The sequence below is a fragment of the Larimichthys crocea genome, chromosome X (assembly GCF_000972845.2).
Source record: "Larimichthys crocea isolate SSNF chromosome X, L_crocea_2.0, whole genome shotgun sequence".
Classification (NCBI taxonomy): domain Eukaryota; kingdom Metazoa; phylum Chordata; class Actinopteri; family Sciaenidae; genus Larimichthys; species Larimichthys crocea.
The window spans coordinates 24,609,664-24,627,846 of NC_040020.1; the positions used below are offsets into that span (position 1 = coordinate 24,609,664).

General features: G+C 40.6%; 1 protein-coding gene across 1 annotated transcript; it reads right to left on the reverse strand.

Annotated features, from left to right (window-relative positions):
* Positions 1 to 1,560: 1,560 nt before the first annotated feature.
* LOC104936185 (cAMP-specific 3',5'-cyclic phosphodiesterase 4B-like) lies at positions 1,561 to 17,242 on the reverse strand. The gene is made up of 18 exons (XM_027282643.1): positions 17,007 to 17,242; positions 14,997 to 15,778; positions 13,925 to 14,059; positions 12,302 to 12,429; positions 12,022 to 12,204; positions 11,884 to 11,923; positions 11,586 to 11,656; positions 10,794 to 10,956; positions 10,354 to 10,447; positions 10,088 to 10,245; positions 8,041 to 8,139; positions 7,753 to 7,917; positions 6,385 to 6,484; positions 6,129 to 6,283; positions 5,883 to 6,005; positions 5,625 to 5,807; positions 3,566 to 4,061; positions 1,561 to 3,520 (listed from the first exon to the last, which is right to left on the reverse strand). The coding sequence occupies exons 2-18, from the start codon at positions 15,036 to 15,038 to the stop codon at positions 3,027 to 3,029; spliced, it is 2,829 nt and encodes a 942-aa protein (XP_027138444.1). The 5' UTR covers positions 15,039 to 15,778; positions 17,007 to 17,242; the 3' UTR covers positions 1,561 to 3,026.
* Between the last annotated feature and the right edge of the window lie 941 nt (positions 17,243 to 18,183).

Sequence of the window (18,183 nt, forward strand, 5' to 3'; positions counted from 1 at the left end):
TCAGTCCAAAAACAACAAAAGGATTTATGGTAATATAATCTCTCTGAAGTCTCAGTATAGTTCAGTCTGAAGTGTTTCAGTCTTTGATGGTTTTTCTTTGTGTTGACTCAAAGAGAAAAGCTCTGCAGAGACCATCAAGACTCTGACAGCACTTTAAGGTCTGCAACTAACAATCGTTTGGTTATTGTCCATTTATTTTCTTTTGAATAATTAATTAATGATTAATGATGAATTAATTGATTAATCGTGGTCCATTAAATGTCAGAAGTTAAATATATCGAGTTTACTATCATTAAACACAGATAAAAAAACAAACAAATATATTCACATGAACTCACTTTAAAATGATTTAAACTGTTTCCAATTCATGTTTTTGTCGATCGACTGATCAGTTAATTGTTTCAGCTCTGAACATCCAGTGAAGACACACACATGATAATCATTAAATGAGCCCAGTGATCAGCTGACTGACTGCTGCCACAGGAAGTAAAACCAGCCTCGCTCATGTTCCAGTCGGCCCACAGATTTCTATTTAGAGAGCAGATGACGGTTAGTCGTACGTCTGACTACAAAATATAGAACAAAGAGTGAAATGCTACAGATGTGCTTATAGCAGCAAAGTTCAGTAAGATTGGCTGAAACTAATGGATTCAACTAGTGACTAATCTGCAGATTCATTTCTTGAAAAAAACAACAAAAAAACAACGTGTTGTCATTGTCCATAGAACAAGTTGTGAGCGCGGCTGTCGGCAATGAAATAATTGTCAGATAACTTTAAACATTTGTCTTGACTTGTTTTAAACAGCTTTTTTGTCCAAAACTTACTGTCCCACTGTACAGTAAGTGAGTTGCTGGAACCTGAGAATTAAAGAAATTAACGATTATTTGATCACCAAATAATTGCAATTATTTTTCACGGGTTTGTAATTCCTGTGATTTCTGAATAAATTCCTGAATGTTTTCCTGGAGATAACTTTATAATTTAATCCTAACGACAGAGAAAAAACAGAACTAAGAACTGTGATTATATTACTAATAATCATTGATTCATTGTCTGTAGAAAAATCGCACATTTTTACATTTTTTACTATGTTCAAAAAAGACTGTAGATTATATGAGCAATAATTAAAAACTGTCTGACTCTCCTATTTTTAATAGAACATTTATTTTTTTCAGTGATTATCTTAATTGTTGGTTGATCTGTCAACTGTTCATATTTTTTCTGACAAATCCATCCATAGTTAAATCTATAAAACAAAAGATGGTGAAGAGTGTCTTCAAATTTTGTTTGTTTTGTTGTTATTTAATAAAGTTGATATTTAATTCAGTGATGACATTAAAACATAGACTGTAATATTAAAGAGAGTATTTTCATTTTTTTTAGACACAAGAAGTATCAAATGTTTGTCATTCGTTTGATAATTGACTCAAACGACCAACCCAGTGTTTCTCAGATATTAAAATACAACAACTCTAATTAGTTTCATTTGTAATAAGATGATTATTTATAGTTGACTGTTGTTGAATCCTGAACATAACCAGGTGTACTCCTGATTTGCACTTCTTCTCCTAATATTTCCCGTTTGGAGCCACGATTGCAGTATTTAATTTTACCTGCACTTACTGCCTTTACATCACATTTTTAGCTCGCAACTGATCATGGATGCATGAACATGTTACATGCATGAACATGACTACAGAGTAGGCTCATATTCCTCTGCGTACCACCAGTGACACACGTACCATAGTTTGAGAACCAGTGGACTAACCGATTATCCTAGCTGTCTGCTGTGTGATGATCAGCTAAAGATGCAGCTCTGCTTTCCTTGTTAATTAGCAACTGGAAACACCAATCTTCAACTTCATTGATCATATTTATTATATGACATCAGCAGAAATAAAATACATGTTTATTATGTACATATATGTAACAGGGGTGTTAGATAAAGTGCCAAATACCTTTTTTTTTTTTTACAAAAACAAAACCAAAAAAGAAAAATGGGATTTGTGGAAGACCATCACACCCGTTACCCTGGTCCCACAGTTCATTGCTTCACAGACGAGTCGCCGCCTCATTAAGAGGACGGCTGAATTGCTCAGTGCTGGTTGTGGGACAGTTTGGCACGATTCACCCGGGAATCAAACTCACAGTCTGAGAGAGGAGAGGCAAAAGTGTTGTCAAGGGATGAATACTTTTTAAAAATTATTATTATTATTATTTCCAAACATGAACCGACATCGACACGTACAACAGGTCAGCCTTTTTGAGCTGGACTGTAAATGTTTCCACCTTGTATCCAGATAGTATTCACACATCCAGCATTGTTTGTTTTAAGGTTAGTATGTGAGGAGGTTAAACTGTTCCTACACCAGAGCCCCCCCCAAAAAAGGTGTGTTCACCGCATCCTGTTCACAAGTGGAAAGTTTTTGTAGTAAATATAAGACAACAGACTACACTTTCCAAACTTTTTTTGTTTTTTTATCTTTTCTGACAAACGGAGGAAGTGTTGACATTCTTTTAACAGTTGGTCGGTGTGTGGTGGGATCTTCCTCATAAGTGAGACGGAGACGGTGACAGAGAGATGATGGGTAGCACTTATTTGCATGTACGTATTTCAGGTTAGATTTTCAGGAGCTACAAAAGGTCGATAAAACAGGTTTCCCCCCCTTTTTTTTTTATTATCCCCCTACGGCAGTGATGGATGTACAGATACTCGGTGATGAAGACTCCGGTCTTTCTATCACTACCAGTTGCAGCAATCTGGCTGTTCGGGAAGGCGTTACGCTCCGGCCAGGTTTAGTCTTTGAGTCCGGTGCTGTACTGTCCGTCTTTGATGTTTCTCTGTGAGCTGTGATGTTTGACGCTGGCCTTCAGCTGAGCGGGTCACATGATAAAGTGGTCAGAGCGAGAAGGGTGCGTCTTCAGCTCTTTATCGTCATCAACAACAGTCGAAGCCTTTCTGGCCCGAAAATTCATCTCTCTTTAATCTTTCCTCACGGACCCTTTTGAATGTTTTTACACATAACTAACTTTCTTCTTCCTCTTTCACTTCTTCATCCTCCTGTCCAGTTTCATCCTCAACTGGCACTTCCTCCTCCTCCTCTTCTGCTTCTTCCAACTCTCCTTTCTCCTCCTCCTCTCCTACATCTTCTGTTTCCCCAACCTCTTCCTCCTCCTCTTCAGCTTTATCTCGCACTTCTGCCTCCTCTTCCTCCTCCACTTTCTCGCCATCCTCTTCTACATTTTCCTCCACCTCTCCTGCCTCCTCTTCTTCTTTCTCCTCCATCTCTTCGTCCTCTTTTTCCACATTTTCCTCCACCTCTTCTTCTTTCTCCTCCATCTCTTCGTCCTCTTTTTCCACATTTTCCTCCACTTCTGCCTCCTCGTTTTCCACTTCCTCTTCTCCTTCTATTGCTTCCTTTTCCTCATTTTCTGCTCCTTCCTCTTCTTCCTTTTCGTCTTCCTGCTCTTGTTCTCCTTCATTTTTCTCATTCTCTTCCTCCTCTTCTTTAGTCTCCTCACCCTCCTCTTCTATTTCATCTGTCTGCTCTCCTCCTCCTCCTTCTTCTTCTTCTTCTTCTACTTGGTCCTCTCCTTGTTCCTCCTCCACCTCCTCTGCATTCTCCTTCACCTCCTCTTCTTCTCCCTCTCCTTCTCTAGTTTCCTCCTCCTCTTCATCTTGGACTCCGTTGTGTTCGCTGTTGTGATTCTCCTCATCTTCTTTCTCAGGTTCTACGTGGTTCTGCTCCTCGTCTCCGGGCTCTGCCGGGCCGTCCTGCGTTTGGTCTTCGCCGCTGTCGTTGCATATCGCTTTGTGGCCGCTGTTTCTCATGTTTATGTGGTTGTGGTTGTTGTGCTCCAGGTCCTCCAGGGTGAGTTCAAACTGGAAGCGGTCGTGCTGTAGGTGTCTGTCCGGGGGAGGCGAGGGAGACTGCGGCATGGTGTTAAGATACCACTCCCTGTTCTCCTCCAGCGTGTCCAGCAGCTCCTGGGCATCTGGGTGAACGAGGTCGGCCCACGTCTCCCACAGCGGGTGGACGATGTAGTCGATGAAACCCACCTAAAAAATGACAAATCAACAATAAATCACACCTCAGGCCATGATAATAAATACAATATTTGAGGAAATCATTTGTTTTTTGCTGAGAGACAGAGGAAAAGCTAGCCAGGTCCAAACAAAATGTACCGAGCAGCACTAAAGCTCAAGAAAATTACAAATAGTCTTTTTAATCTGAGATGTGGACAGGCTGGCTGACTAGCCTTATGCTAAGCTAACATGAAAGTGGTATCAACCGTCTCTTCAAGTCTTGGCAAAAAAAAAAGCAAATATTTCCCAACTGAACTTCTTTTAAAGCGTAGAGAAATGAATCTGGCAGAAAATCCAACAGAGTGACCACAAACTTGACATGTTGCCACTGTTAAACATCACGGATATTGAAAGAGGCAAATGACTGAAGACGCTGCCAGTTGGACATTGAGACAAAAATGTATTTTTGTCATACATGCATCCAAAATACAAGAACAAAAGAGTTCGTGACTGCCACAGTTTAACTTAACTCGTTCCAGGCTTTGTTACTCTGCCAGATGTATGAAAAGAAAATGTTTTTATGTTGAAGAACAAGTTTGCGTCTTTCTGCCACAGTGCAAAACAAAACAGACATATGGATGTTCAGCCATGTTAGCAGCGTCGGTTTCACCTCTTCAGTTCAGAGTGAAATATCTCAACAACCATTACATGCCACATTTTTGTACAGACATTCATGGTCTGGATGAAACACCCTGACTTTAGTGTGAAAAGTCTCAACAACTACTCAATGGACTGCATTTCATGCACGTCGACAGACGTACAGATGTTCAGAGTGATGTTTAATAATTTTAGTGATCCTTTGACACATATCCTCGTGCCGTCATCAGATCTAAAATATTATTTTGCAACTTTCCCATCGGCTCCTACTGTTTTAATAAGCAAATGTTGAGTTAAATCGACAGCGTTGTTACAGGTGGCTTGTTCGAAACGATCCACGTCTATGCTGAACTCAGATGGTCTTTTTTTTTTTTTGAAGATGCAGGTTTCAGCGTTGGTTAAGTGTCTCTCAGAGAGGATCTATATGTGACCTCTGTTCCTGTTTGTCAATCCAGTCTTCCTGTGTTGTGTCATTTCATCGTTATGAATTTTCTCTTTAAGTTTGCCTCACACTGCCACATTACAAAACGTTGTGGTGTTTGTGAATGGCACCAACAATGGCCTCAAAAATGACAGTCTCACCATATACACTGAAGAGCTTAAGCTTTAACAAAGGGGCCATTAGCTCAGAGCTAACAAGTTAACATCCACTCAGACTGATTAACTATAGTATAGACTGTAATACCAAAAATCTGAAATGTCATCCTTAACTGAGTTAAGACAGGACTTCATGAGGACCCGGGGTTATTATTTCATGGTTCAGTATCAAACTCAAACAGTCTGGTCTGTGTATTCATGGCCAATTATCCAATTTTGTCTTCTGACCAAGAACTCATGCAACATCCACATACGCAAACACAGTTTCCACTTCATCAATCTGGATTCAGTGTTTTACGATAACACATATAAAATGGATGGAAGAGAGAGATCGAGTGTTACCTGACTCTTCTCCACTGAAGCGGTGTGTTTGTCACACATGGCGCTGATCTCCATCCCTCTCTCCCGCTCTTTGTCACCCTGTCGAAAGAATTCCTCCATTATCCTCTCCGTCCACTGTCGGTATAACGGCAACGTCTTGGTGGGGTTGCTCAGGTCTGCACAGTGCACCATGTTCCTCAGCACCTAAAACGCACACAGGATATGTAAGAATACATTCACACAGTACAGTCAGGCAGACACGTATAGAGGACAAGTTACCTGTATCCTCTCTGTGTAGTGATCCAGAAGCAGCACACCGGAGCTGGTCACCTTCTTGGTCTCCACCATGGTCTTCAGGTCAGCCAGGAGGGTCATGTGTTTGGACATATCTGTGGCCAACACCTGCAGACAGGAAGACAGTGAGACAACACTAGAAAAGAGGCTCAAAGATTGAACCTAATCTATTCTAATCTATCCTTATCTGACAAGAGATGTACGGTAATATGTGTTAGAAAACGTCCTGACCATATCGATGACGAGCTTGCGAAGACTCTGGCGCTGCCGCTTGGTGAGGTTCTGGAAGATGTCACAGTTTTCCTGGTGCAGGAGTTTGAATCCCACAGCGAGGTGGTGGTTTTCTAAAACTGACTCATCGTTGTACATGAGGGCCAGCTCCGAGTCTGAGCACAACAAAGAGGGACAAAGGAGGGGGAAGACGGTGTGAACACAGTTTTTGCAAATCTTTTACCTTTTGTTTGAGTGTAAGTGTGTGCGGACTCACTGGTGTTAATGAGGAACTGATTGGAAACTCCAGGGTGGTCTACATCGTGGATCGCTGCAGCGAAAAGAGCAGCGAGGATCTCCAGGTCGGTGAAGACAGCCTGAGAGGGACAAAAAGGGCAGAAGAAGAAGACAAGGTCAGAGAAGTTTTCCCTCTATATTTTAACTTTTTATCTGCAGAAAATCTGTGTATTTATATGATATTAAGAACATGGATAAAGACATGGTTTTAAAAATATAACTGTGGTTGAGTCATGTTTTTATATTCTTAGAAGAATTGTGATATTATTTTGTTATTATTATTATTAATTTTATTACATTAGATTTATCCATCCAACCACCCATCTATTTTCTTCTGCTTCTTCTGAGTCTGATCGCAAAGGTAGCAGGTTTAGCAGGGCATTCCCAGTCTAGATGGGTTATATAGTCCCTCCAGCAGGTTCTGGGTCTGCCCCGGGGTCCTCCTCAGTTGGACATGAACACCTCCAAATGAAGGAACCCAGGAGGCATCCTAATCAGATGCCTGAACTACCTCAGCTGGCTCCTTTCGATGTGAAGGAGCAGCGGCTCTACTCCGAACTCCTTACCCTATCTCTAAGGTTGAGCCTGACCACCTGACAGATGAAGCTCATTTCGACCACTTGTATCCACAATCTCATTCTTTTAGTCACTACCCAAAGCTCATGACCACAGGTGAGGATTGGAGCGTAGATGGACAGGAAAATCAAGAGCTTTGCCTTCTGGCATATTTTGTATTAATAACGTAATTCTTAAGTAAGTAACTAGCAACTAGTGCTGTCAAATAAATCTATCCCCTCTGGTACTGTCACAGTACTTAATGCTGCACTAACATGTCCTAGTCACACTGTACTGTACCTTGATTGTTTCCCTTTTTTGTAAGTCGCTTTGGATGAATCTAATTCTAGTGGAGGATAAATATAAAATAACATAAAATGGAAATACTCAAGTAAAGCACCTAAAAATTGTACTTGTATTGTAGCAGTATTTCAGTAAATGTATTTAGTTACATTCCACCGCTGCTGATTGTGATCAGTAAAAACTGTCAGTTGAGGTAAATTAAAACTTTACACTTTGCAAAAAGACGTAAAGGGTTTGGACATTTATCCAAGTTTATTTAAAAAGTCAGCCATGGTTGCCATGTTGTTTTAACATTGTTAAAACATTCCTCACTGTGCTTTGGGCTCGGCCATAATCATTTTACAGCCTTGATTTGTCAATAAAAATCTTTAATGCTGCACTTAATTATATTCAAAGAATACAAAAAGAATTCGAAGAAATGTATTTTCATCAAGCCTTCCATGCACAAATCAACCTGTGTGTGTGTGTGTGTGTGTGTGTGTCAACATACATCAAGAGCAGGTGTGGAGAGGAGGACATGTGTGGACTGGGTGACATCTGCAGCATGGAGGCTGTTGTGGTATGCTACGTTTCCATGGTAATGGTCCTCCAGGGTCATTACATAAGTGACAAAGGTGTCGACTGGGATACGAAACGTCTTCAGCAGCTCTCGTTCCTGAGGAGGGAGGAGAAGGAGCAAGAACGTCACAAACACACACTCCGACAGACAAACACTTAAAGTGAGAACAATCCTGCAAAAAAACACACACTCCCACACGTTCACACTCATTTTGTTTACCTGGAAGATGGCGTACATGATGCAGCTGAGAGGTCTGTTGTTGGAGAATTCTGCTACTCTGAATATGTTAAAACTCCACTTATCCAAATCCTCCAACTCCTGGTCAAAAAACACACACAAATAAACATATGAGTCAGTCATCATTTAAAAGACAAAATATAAAAGCCTTATTCCAATAATTGCTTCATTAATGATGCAGCAGAATTTAACAGAGGGCTAGACAATAAACCAAATATTACCAACATTAATTATCAATTATCAGACTTAATTTCCAAATAACATTTAAATAAACTGAGAAAGGTTATGACCAAAGACATCTAGCCATGAACTGAACCATCCAGTGACAACTCTAGAGCTCAAGTGATTAATTATTTATTTGACAGTGCTTCCAGCCTCTCAAATATGAATATTTACTAGATTTCTTAGTGGCCAATGAGAGTAAACTGAGTAACTTCAGGTTTGAGGCTATAGGACATTGAGAGCAGGGATCCCACAGGCTTCCACTGGCAAACATTTCGAGAAATTGGCAAACAATTCTTGGTTTCCATCGGTTGGCATTTACTTTTTAAAATATAAAAAATGGACATGAAACAGCAAACCATGCACTGCAAGATAAACAAGTGTTTAATATTTGTTGCATCAGTGATATTTAAATAATGTTGTTATAGCTGAAGTCAGATCCAGACACACTACACGTGTGTTTAGCTACATACGATTCATTTTTAAGGAATCCGACCAAAACAGCTGCACTGCTAGTGAAGGACAACTCGTTAGGAATATTTAAGATTCAAATTCTGTATCAGATAAAACACAAACAGTGAATTTTGTCCGTTTACTGTAATGAAACTTTCAAACTTTATGCCACATTTTCTTTATTAAGCTAATGTAAACTGCACAACATTTTGATTACTCCAAATCTCACCAAATTGTTATAAACACTTCATCAATTAAGAAAATAATTCTCAGAGAATTCAATAATGGTAAAAATGGGCGCTTATCACTTTGAAGATCACTTAACTTCCAATGTAGCCCCATTGTGACGACCTTTCTACCTGTCCTCTAGGTGTCCCTGTCGCTCTCCTTGTGTTTTTGCAGACACTGATTGGAGGGATCATCAGCTAAATGAGCCGCACCTGAGTCAGCGTGTACCACCCTATAGAGGTCCCCCTAATCCTGCAGACGCTCTCTGCTCTGCCCTCTCTGGCTCTGATTCTGGCATGACGACAGCATTTTGTGTTTGCGTCATACGCACACTCACACAGATACATGCCTTACGCTACTGACATACTGATTATGTTTATCTGAACTGTGTTTTTGCAAATAAATCGATTTTCTTCACTACCACCTTGTATTGTCTCGCTCCTCGTTGCAATCGGGTTGTGACACCATAAAGAGGTGATCTCAATGGCTGTAGCCTCTTGTTGTTTACACTGTATGTATCATAGTTGCATCTGATTTATGTACTGCTCAATGAAGCAGCAGAACCAACAACAGTTTCTATCCAACTGTGGTCTTTCCAAACATTTGTTGCTTCAGTGTGGATGAATTAAACAAGGAGGCGCCGAGTACAAAAAGCAGTCAAAAGGAAACATGAAACGTCTTTATATGACATAGACATGGACCTATTATGATGTACAATGTTTCATACTATGAGCCCAACAACCTGGAAGTAGCTTGGTGTTCAGTAGGAACTTTTATAGTCTTAAAACTACTATATTCTATTATATTTTATCAAATATGTCCCACAGGAAAACTCCCACGTGAAATCTCAATGTGTCACTGAATGAAGTATCAGCTGTAAGTTACTAAAACAGTGCAGGGCACACACTCAAAGGAAGATTTAAATAAACTGTGCAAAGAAAAGACTCAACTCTACGAGTCCCTGAAATCCTAAAAGATGATATTTTTTATCTTGTGCTCACAAGATAAAAAAACAAAAAAAAACATGTTATCGGTGTGAACAGAGCACACTCAAAAGTCTGAACGGGGATTGATATGTGCGACTGTGAGTCAGAGAAAAACAGACACAACAAACAAACAACAAGACCTTGGCAAGCTCATCCTCGTGGTCTGTGTTGACACCGAAGCGAGGCATCGAGGTGCTGGAGAGGCTGGAGCTGTGAGACAGTTTCCTTACTCCACTGATGTGACTCATAGGTTTGTCTTTTAGAGTAGGAGATGGGATTTCCACCTCGTTCTGCTTGTCTACAGATAGGTGGACATACACACACATAGACATATTTATTGTTTTTATTTGAGGGGTAAAAGTCATAAATGTGATGTGGACTGAAATCAGATTGTGGTCCCACTCACCCATGAAGGTGCTGGAGATGTATTCAGACACCTGGTTACCAGAGCGACTCATCTCTGACAGGTGGGACAGCTCTCTGTTCAGCATCCTCTTAAACTGTGGCAGAATGAGAGAAAAATACGAGTCGGTGATGTGCTGATGAGGACTGTTTATCTAAGGTTTAATATTCAGTGCGTGCTCTTTTTGCTTCATAGCCAAAACAACAATTTTTGGCTATGACACATCAGATTTTGTTATTTAAACAAAGATATGTAGTGAGGCATGATATTCTAAACATACAAACATAAACATAAGTTATCATAAATACAGCAAAATATAAAAAACTTGTATAAAAATGTCTTTAAATCCATTAAAAAGCCCTAATAGTGATATATTTATGATGCACCAATATTATCCTGCAGATGCGTTGGTTGGACTGGTTGGTTCAGTGGTGATTGCGTACCTTGGTGGAGGCCATTTCACTGACAGAGCGATGCGTCTGAATAGTCTCCAGCTGGTCCAAGCACCAGTCCAACTCCTCCAGCGTATCCAGGGCGAGCTGCTGGTACTGCTGGTCTGATAATGACGCCCTGGGACTGATGCACACTCCACCCAGAGGAGACCTCCTGAGGACACAACAGTGAGTTAGGCCTACCAGAAACTGCAGACCAGACTACGTTAGCATTACATTAGTAATTGCCTCCTCACCTTGTGTATCTTTAGAATTTTTTTTATCAATTCCACATGTAGTTTTTTAAGCATAAAGCTTTTAATTGCTTTAACAGTGTTTTTTCCCTGTGTGTGTCTGTTGCATATAGTGTCCTTAAAGGAATAAATAAAGCTGTAATAAATTTAATTAAATATTGGGAAGACAGAAGATATAAGTACGTCTCTCTCTTTCTCTCTATTTAGAATTGTTGATTGATCTCTTTGTAATATGACGGGCAACAAAGTTTGAAATAGGAAAATAATAATCAGCATTTCATGTCATTTCTGCAGGGAGGAGACATTGCTTTGGGTTTGGTGATCACATGCTAACAAAAGTTAAGAACGAGCGTTTACAAGTTGCTTAACAGTGACACTGTTGTCACAAAATGTGTGTGTGAATGTGAGGTGATTTTAATGTAGTAGTAGAGTTGGTTGTTGGTTGCAAAGTTGTTGGTTAAAGTCTTAATTACCTCTTTAACTTGTTACACAAATGGACAACATATTATCACAAGGCACGGAGATTTCAGGACAATGAGTTGATACTGACTTGACTGTTGGTGTGGAGACGTTGGCAAGAATGGTGAAGTTGCTCCGTACTGATCGCAGACTGGCCAGTACCTAATACACAAACAGTGTCACAGGATATACATACAGGAAAAAGAAATATGCATGGGAGGTTTTTAGAAAGATTGTGTAGTAGCTCTGAATGATGAATGTGCACACTCCTTTAACATGCTAATTTAACCTTTTCCAACAGGTCAACATAATGTAAAACGGCTGAGAAACTATTTAGTGAAAACATTTTACACAATGTCCAGTATGATGATCTATTTAGTGGAACTCACTTGAGCAAAAGGTGTGACAATGAAGTCTTCTGCTGTGTGTCTGAAAGAGGTAAGGACAGAGAGAGTTATAGAAATATATTTCCTCAAAACATATGGGTACAGACACCCATGCTCTCTCCCTCATTGTTTCTGTCTCACCCTTCGCTGGCAAGGGAGGAGTTACGCGAGACCGTCTTGGGCGACATGTCATAGTCCGAGTCAGAGCGGTAGAGGAAAGACTCTCTTCTCTGGCCCTGGGGAAAGGATGTGTGCAGGGTGAGGCCTGGACTCTGCGAACCCAGCGGGGTGTGACCTGGTGACACGCCATTTTCTGCTTCATAACTAGAGCACGAGGGGAAGATGAGACGTTTGATGGTTAGAGAAAGTACTGCCAAGCTGCCTGCGAGGCAAAAAATCTGCATTTTGAAAGTGTGTAAACCTGTCAGTGTCTGCTTGTGTGATGGAGATGCGGGGCGGGATGCGGAGGGGAAGAGTTGTTGGACGCGACACATTGTTCAGGACCTCTGGTGAACGAGTGCGGTCTCGAGGGCGGAGCCAGCAGGGTACCTGTAGAGGTGGAGGTGAAGGTTTGTAGATGATACTAGCCACTGGTTGCTTTGCAGGTATGTAGCACAATTTGTACTACAAGAGGCAATTTGATTATCTGTGAATTTGTGTATTTAGTGTGTTTAAAGTTTAGCTTTCTAATTATAACCCATTCAATACTTTTTTAAAACCATACCATTTTAAAATACATGCAGTTATCAGTTTGTATTTGTATGTACAGTATTTATTGTTGGTGCAGTATGAAATATCATACAGTTACCAGATTTCAAATTTCTAAAATAACTAAAGATTTTTTTGGCCATTTGGTGACAGACAAAATGTAAACACATCACTGACATAATATCAAACTTGATATAGCAGATCTTAGCAAATAGTTCCCCATTTACTTATCCAGCAGTTATGGCAGAAAATGATTATTAATTTGGAGTTTTGTTGTGTCCACATGGCGAATCTAAGTCCAGTAATGAATCTGTTTTGCTTTTACCAACTCTGGAGGAAAATAAATAATTTTTTAGGTCCTAATTTATTCACCAGCTAGTTGCTAACTCTGTCTGTTTGCTGTTGTAGGTGTTAGGCAGGTGGTTAACAGTCAGTAACTGCAGGTCATGAAGCCAAAACAATGAGGCAGTGTTCCTCAAACTTTATAAACATTGTACTACCTCAGAAAATATAAGTACCAACATTATGACAGATGTTAAAATATAGCCGTGAAGGTCGACCCTTCAGCTACAGACAGTTTATACAGGACACCGGTTCATTCATGATTGTTGTTAAATCCTGAATGGAACCAGTTCAAGAACCAGAGCTAATCTGGTGGAAAAGATTCCTAATATTAACCACGTGGAGCCATGATCTGAAGTGTTTTTGAACCATTCATTTTACATCTGCTTTCATATCCTGCTGTCACATTTTAGCTCATAATTAATCATGGATTTATATGTGCTATGCAAAATGCAAAACTTATATTATTGTGTAGTGTTTTGGTAGTATAAAATGCTTTTAAAGCATGTTTTAAAAGTACTTCAGAGACTTCCTCTACGTACCACTGGAGAGAGGTCATGTACCACCAGTGGTACAGGTACCATAGTTTGAGAACCAGTGAGGCTAAGGAGAAATAATTCTCTGATGGTTCGTCATTATGAGAGACCCTTTTCACATAGTCGTGTGGTCATATAGTCATATTGTTTATTCAAAAAAAGTGATTATGGTAGCTTTAATCTATCACAGTGAACATCAAGACTGCGTAAAATGTTTTAGTGTTATACTATTGTTGCACGGTAATTCAATTAAAGCGCAGATTGATTTGAAACGTCTGCACTGCCAAAATGAATGGAAGTCTCTGCATTGGTAGGAATCATATATTGAAAATTGTAAAACACTGCCAAATCAGAAACCAAATCAAATCAATCAACAGTATGGTCATCTAATATTATGTTCACATGAATGAGAGGGGTAATGGTGGTACATATGGCTCATTTTTACCCCCTTTCAGTACCTGAAGACTAGACGAGAGTCTTCTGCTCCTCCCTCTGCGTAGCTCAGACCCCAGCGTGGCCCCGGACGTATAAGATCGGCTGTAGCGAGATGACTCCGCCTTCTCCCCAGCACCTGTTATATCTGTGTCGTTGCCCTGTAAAACAGGGGGGAGGGCAGGTGAGGGAGGAGACTGAGACATAAAGCGAGAGAGACACATTTTCAAAAGGTAATCTTTGAAGATAAAACACTGTGCCGTTTATCTAATAATAATATTAAAATAAAATAAATGAAACAATTCAGAACTGGGTGCAGGCGGTTTTCATTTTTACCAAAACATGTTGATTTGCCATCTTCATACTCAACACACTATAAATTACACACTATGTACGTGTGTTTACATGCGTGTGTGACTGTGTGTGTTCAGCTACATGCATATATGTGTGTGTGTGTGTGTGTGTGTGTGTGTCTGGGATAAGGCCTCTACAGAATGAGCTCTTAGAGGCTGATCTGCACTGCAGTACCGTAGCAACAAAACACTAGGGGAATGGTAGCAGTTGCTAGGCAACAGTGCCGTGTTGCTTCCATGCTGCGTTTGATGTCGTCCAGACCCAGATGTGGAAAAGATGCTCACATCCACATCAACACATACACACACACATACAGTACACACACACACACACACACAAATGTATGGGCAACCGCTCAGCATAATCAATAAAAGAGCGCTTGAATAATGCATGTTATTATGTCCTTCAGCCAAGACGTTATCTTTAAAAGAAGATAGCTCATTTACATAAAGTGCTCATTTAGCCGGGGCTCATTTACATACAGGACTATGACTGAGTGAGTGGTTCACACTGTGTGAGTGGTGGCTGGAGGAGACAGCCTGTCCACTGACTTCTGAGTGCGTCCACAGACATCGATGACGACAAGAACAAAGGGAGCCTTGGATGTGTGAAAGTCACAAGGTTTGTATGTCATCATAAGCATTCAAGAAAACACACACACAGTCTGCTCTGCCTGGCGTCTACTCTCATGGAAACAAGTGACAAACTTAGCTGATTTTCATCCCTGGTTGTTTATATTCTCACCTCTTCTCCAGTCACAGACAGCACGCTGCGGCTCTTCTTCATTCTGATTGGGTCGTTCTGGGCCCCAGGGCGGAGCGTTCCCGAACCCAGGCAGCAGAGCAGGTGGAGAGCCAGGACCGGAGAGGTCAGAGGTCACTGCAAGGTCAAACCGGGGTCAGACCGGGTCACAACCGGCCCCCATTGGAGCTGACTCAGCCAGCCAACCGCCCCCTTGCTCTCGCTCTGTCCGCACCTCAGTCTTCAGATGGCTGAAACTGGGCGTCCAACCTGCTGTTAAAGGTGCATTTATGTGCCCCCAAAGAGGCTCCAGTTCAGTCTGAGGTGGATGACCTTTGTTTTGATCTCAAGCAAAAAAAGCTGGAAGAAAAAAGTTAGTCCATTTTAGTGTAAGCTTACGAGTTCCTGGGAAAAAATAAGCCCGTCTGCATGTCGCCTTGCTTTGGCCGTACAAGCCAATGGGATATCCTGGTCAGAGTTCATGATGTCACTCCTGAAGAAAACCTTTCCCCAAGTTTTCTACAATGTTTATCCGACTTGGAGTTTTGTTCGCATGACATTCCCCAGTTGTAAACCTGATCCCACATGAATGCAGCTTTTCAACAATCAATAATCCGGTTTGTGGGAGAATTTGAAAGCGTCTCCTGTCTCATATCAGTTTTCCATTGTCTGAGCGGTCGGTCAGATCCAAATTCTGCACAAAGGGAAGTGTTAAGTCCAGATGTCAAAATTCCAGTTTTGATACGCCGGGATCCATCCTCAAGTCTGTATCAGCTTGTCCTATTCTGTGTAGAAGAAAACAGAGAGTTAGTATGAGCATGATTTTTCTCTTTTTGAGTCATTCGTCCTTCTTTCTTTGAGAACTCTCTGTCCTGCTTTCATATAATTCATTCATTTGATTCAAATATGAAAAAAATCCTTTTCCCATATGTACAGTACTCTTTTAGTAAAGCTTGGAGGTATATTTGGGAACAATACAATACAGTTTGATGACTAATATCCAAAAATCCATATATCGAAATAATTGGTCTGCTAATAACGAGAAGGGGGGGGGCAACCGTAACAAAATATTTTGGCTGTCATGGCATTGCAGGAGCTGTACCTACAGTGTGGCTAATTCTGAGCAGATACTGCAACACCAAAGCTCTCCGATGTTATATAATTACTCCAAGCAGTCCTAGATGACCTAATTCCATTGGATAGGACAGATTCAGCATATCAGTGTGTGTTTCCGATCGAGGTGGTAAACACACGGCTAAAGTGGTGGAGACGACTTTAACAGGGGTCATCAAGAACACACCCACTCAATGAGAGCACTCTCACACCACCTGCACAGAGTCTGCACAGAAAAAGGTTGTGTGGAGAAATCAACAAATGCATAGTGACACAGTGACATATATATATATACACAGACAATGAGAAATTTGAACACACACACACACACACACACACAGATACACACCATGACTGCCACCAGTACCACCTCCACTACAGATAAAGCAGCTTATAAAACCAAGCAGCAATGCATCAATATGCAGCTCAACTACCACCCTGCTTTTTGTTTAGAAAAAAAAAAAACAAAAAAAAAAAAAAAAAAAAAAAAAAAAAAAAAAAAAAAAAAAAAAAAGAAAGGAAAAAAAAAAAAAAAAAAAAAAAAAAAAAAGAAAAAAAAAAAAAAGAAAAAAAAAAAAGGGAAAAAAGGAAAAAAAAAAAAAAAAAAAAAAAAAGGAGGGAGAGAAAAAAAAGAGAGAAAAAAAAAAAAAAAAAAAAAAAAAAAAAAAAAAAAAAAAAAAAAAAAAAACAAAACACCCAGGTATATATACATAGATATAAGATATAATTTATATATATATAAACTGAAATCATGCATACATGAGGACAGCCCTGCCTTCATGCCGTCTGCACACGCACAGCAAGAGATATGTGTCAGACAGACACACATGTACACACACACACACACACATACACACACAGAGTCAGGCTGCAGCATGTAAGAATAAAAAACACACTCACCTTGATCGCCTCAAGATCAATGGAAAGATGGGCTGGGCCTCGTCTTGCTTTCATTCGTCTCCTTCCCCTTCTCTCTTCTTCCCCGTCTCCCTCTGTCTCTCTGCAGACTAGCAGTGTGTCACCACGGCGAGAGAAAAAACACTTGGCGTCTTTATGAATATCCGCGGCTTCACCAGCCTCCCTCCCTCCCTGTCTCTCCTCTCCCTCTCCCCTGCCACAGTGGTCTCCCCCAGCCACCCCCCACAACCACCACCACCACCACCACCACCTCCTCCTCCGTGGAGAAGCCCATCTCCCCTCCTCTACCTCCTCCCGCACGGACGCACACTGTGTCCATTAATCCCATACAACAGCCTGCGCTCCTCCTCGCTCTCTCTCCCTCTTTCCATCGGTACCCCTTCTTTTTTTTCCCCCTCCTCTTATTAGCAAGCCACACGGCGATTCTCTGCTTCAATAGTCAGGCGTCATTTCTCTCCATTATACACCCCACACACACACACACAGTTTTATTGGAATACAACACTCAGATTGTAAAAAAAAAAAGAAAAAAATCACAATAAGGATTCATGTTTCCTGTTACTCTCCTTTGTCCTTTTACAGTCATTCAAGGACATGCAGCCCTGAAACAGGAATCATGCTTCATGCTTTTGTGTTTATATTAATCAGTTTGGAATCAAATCTGGACAACTGAGTTCCTCAAAGCTGGAGAGCAACAAGCCTTTTGTTTTTAAGCTACATTTTATGAATTGGATTATTATTATTGGCAGAAAAATGTACCCAGGGTAAAAGATGACATCTTCAAATTGCTTGTTTTGTCTGACCAATAGTCCCAAACCCCCAAAATATTCTAATTATGAGAATGTAAGACAGGTATAGGCAGCAAATCCTCAAATTTAAGATGCTGGAACCAGAGAATATTTAATATTTTTGCTTGGCAGACACAGCCATATAGAGCCTCTGATGATCACATATCTCTGCTCACCTTCTGCTTTCTCAAAATTAGTCCAACGTTCACACCTGAAGAAAGGACCTGACTGTTGCAATTACGACCACACGTTGAAATAAACGTACAAATAAACACACCCGAGCAGTTCTGCACAAAGCTATTCCCTTACTCTCCCCATTTTATAGGCATTATCTAGATTTGATTTATGCCCCCGGCCTGCGCTGATTGTTT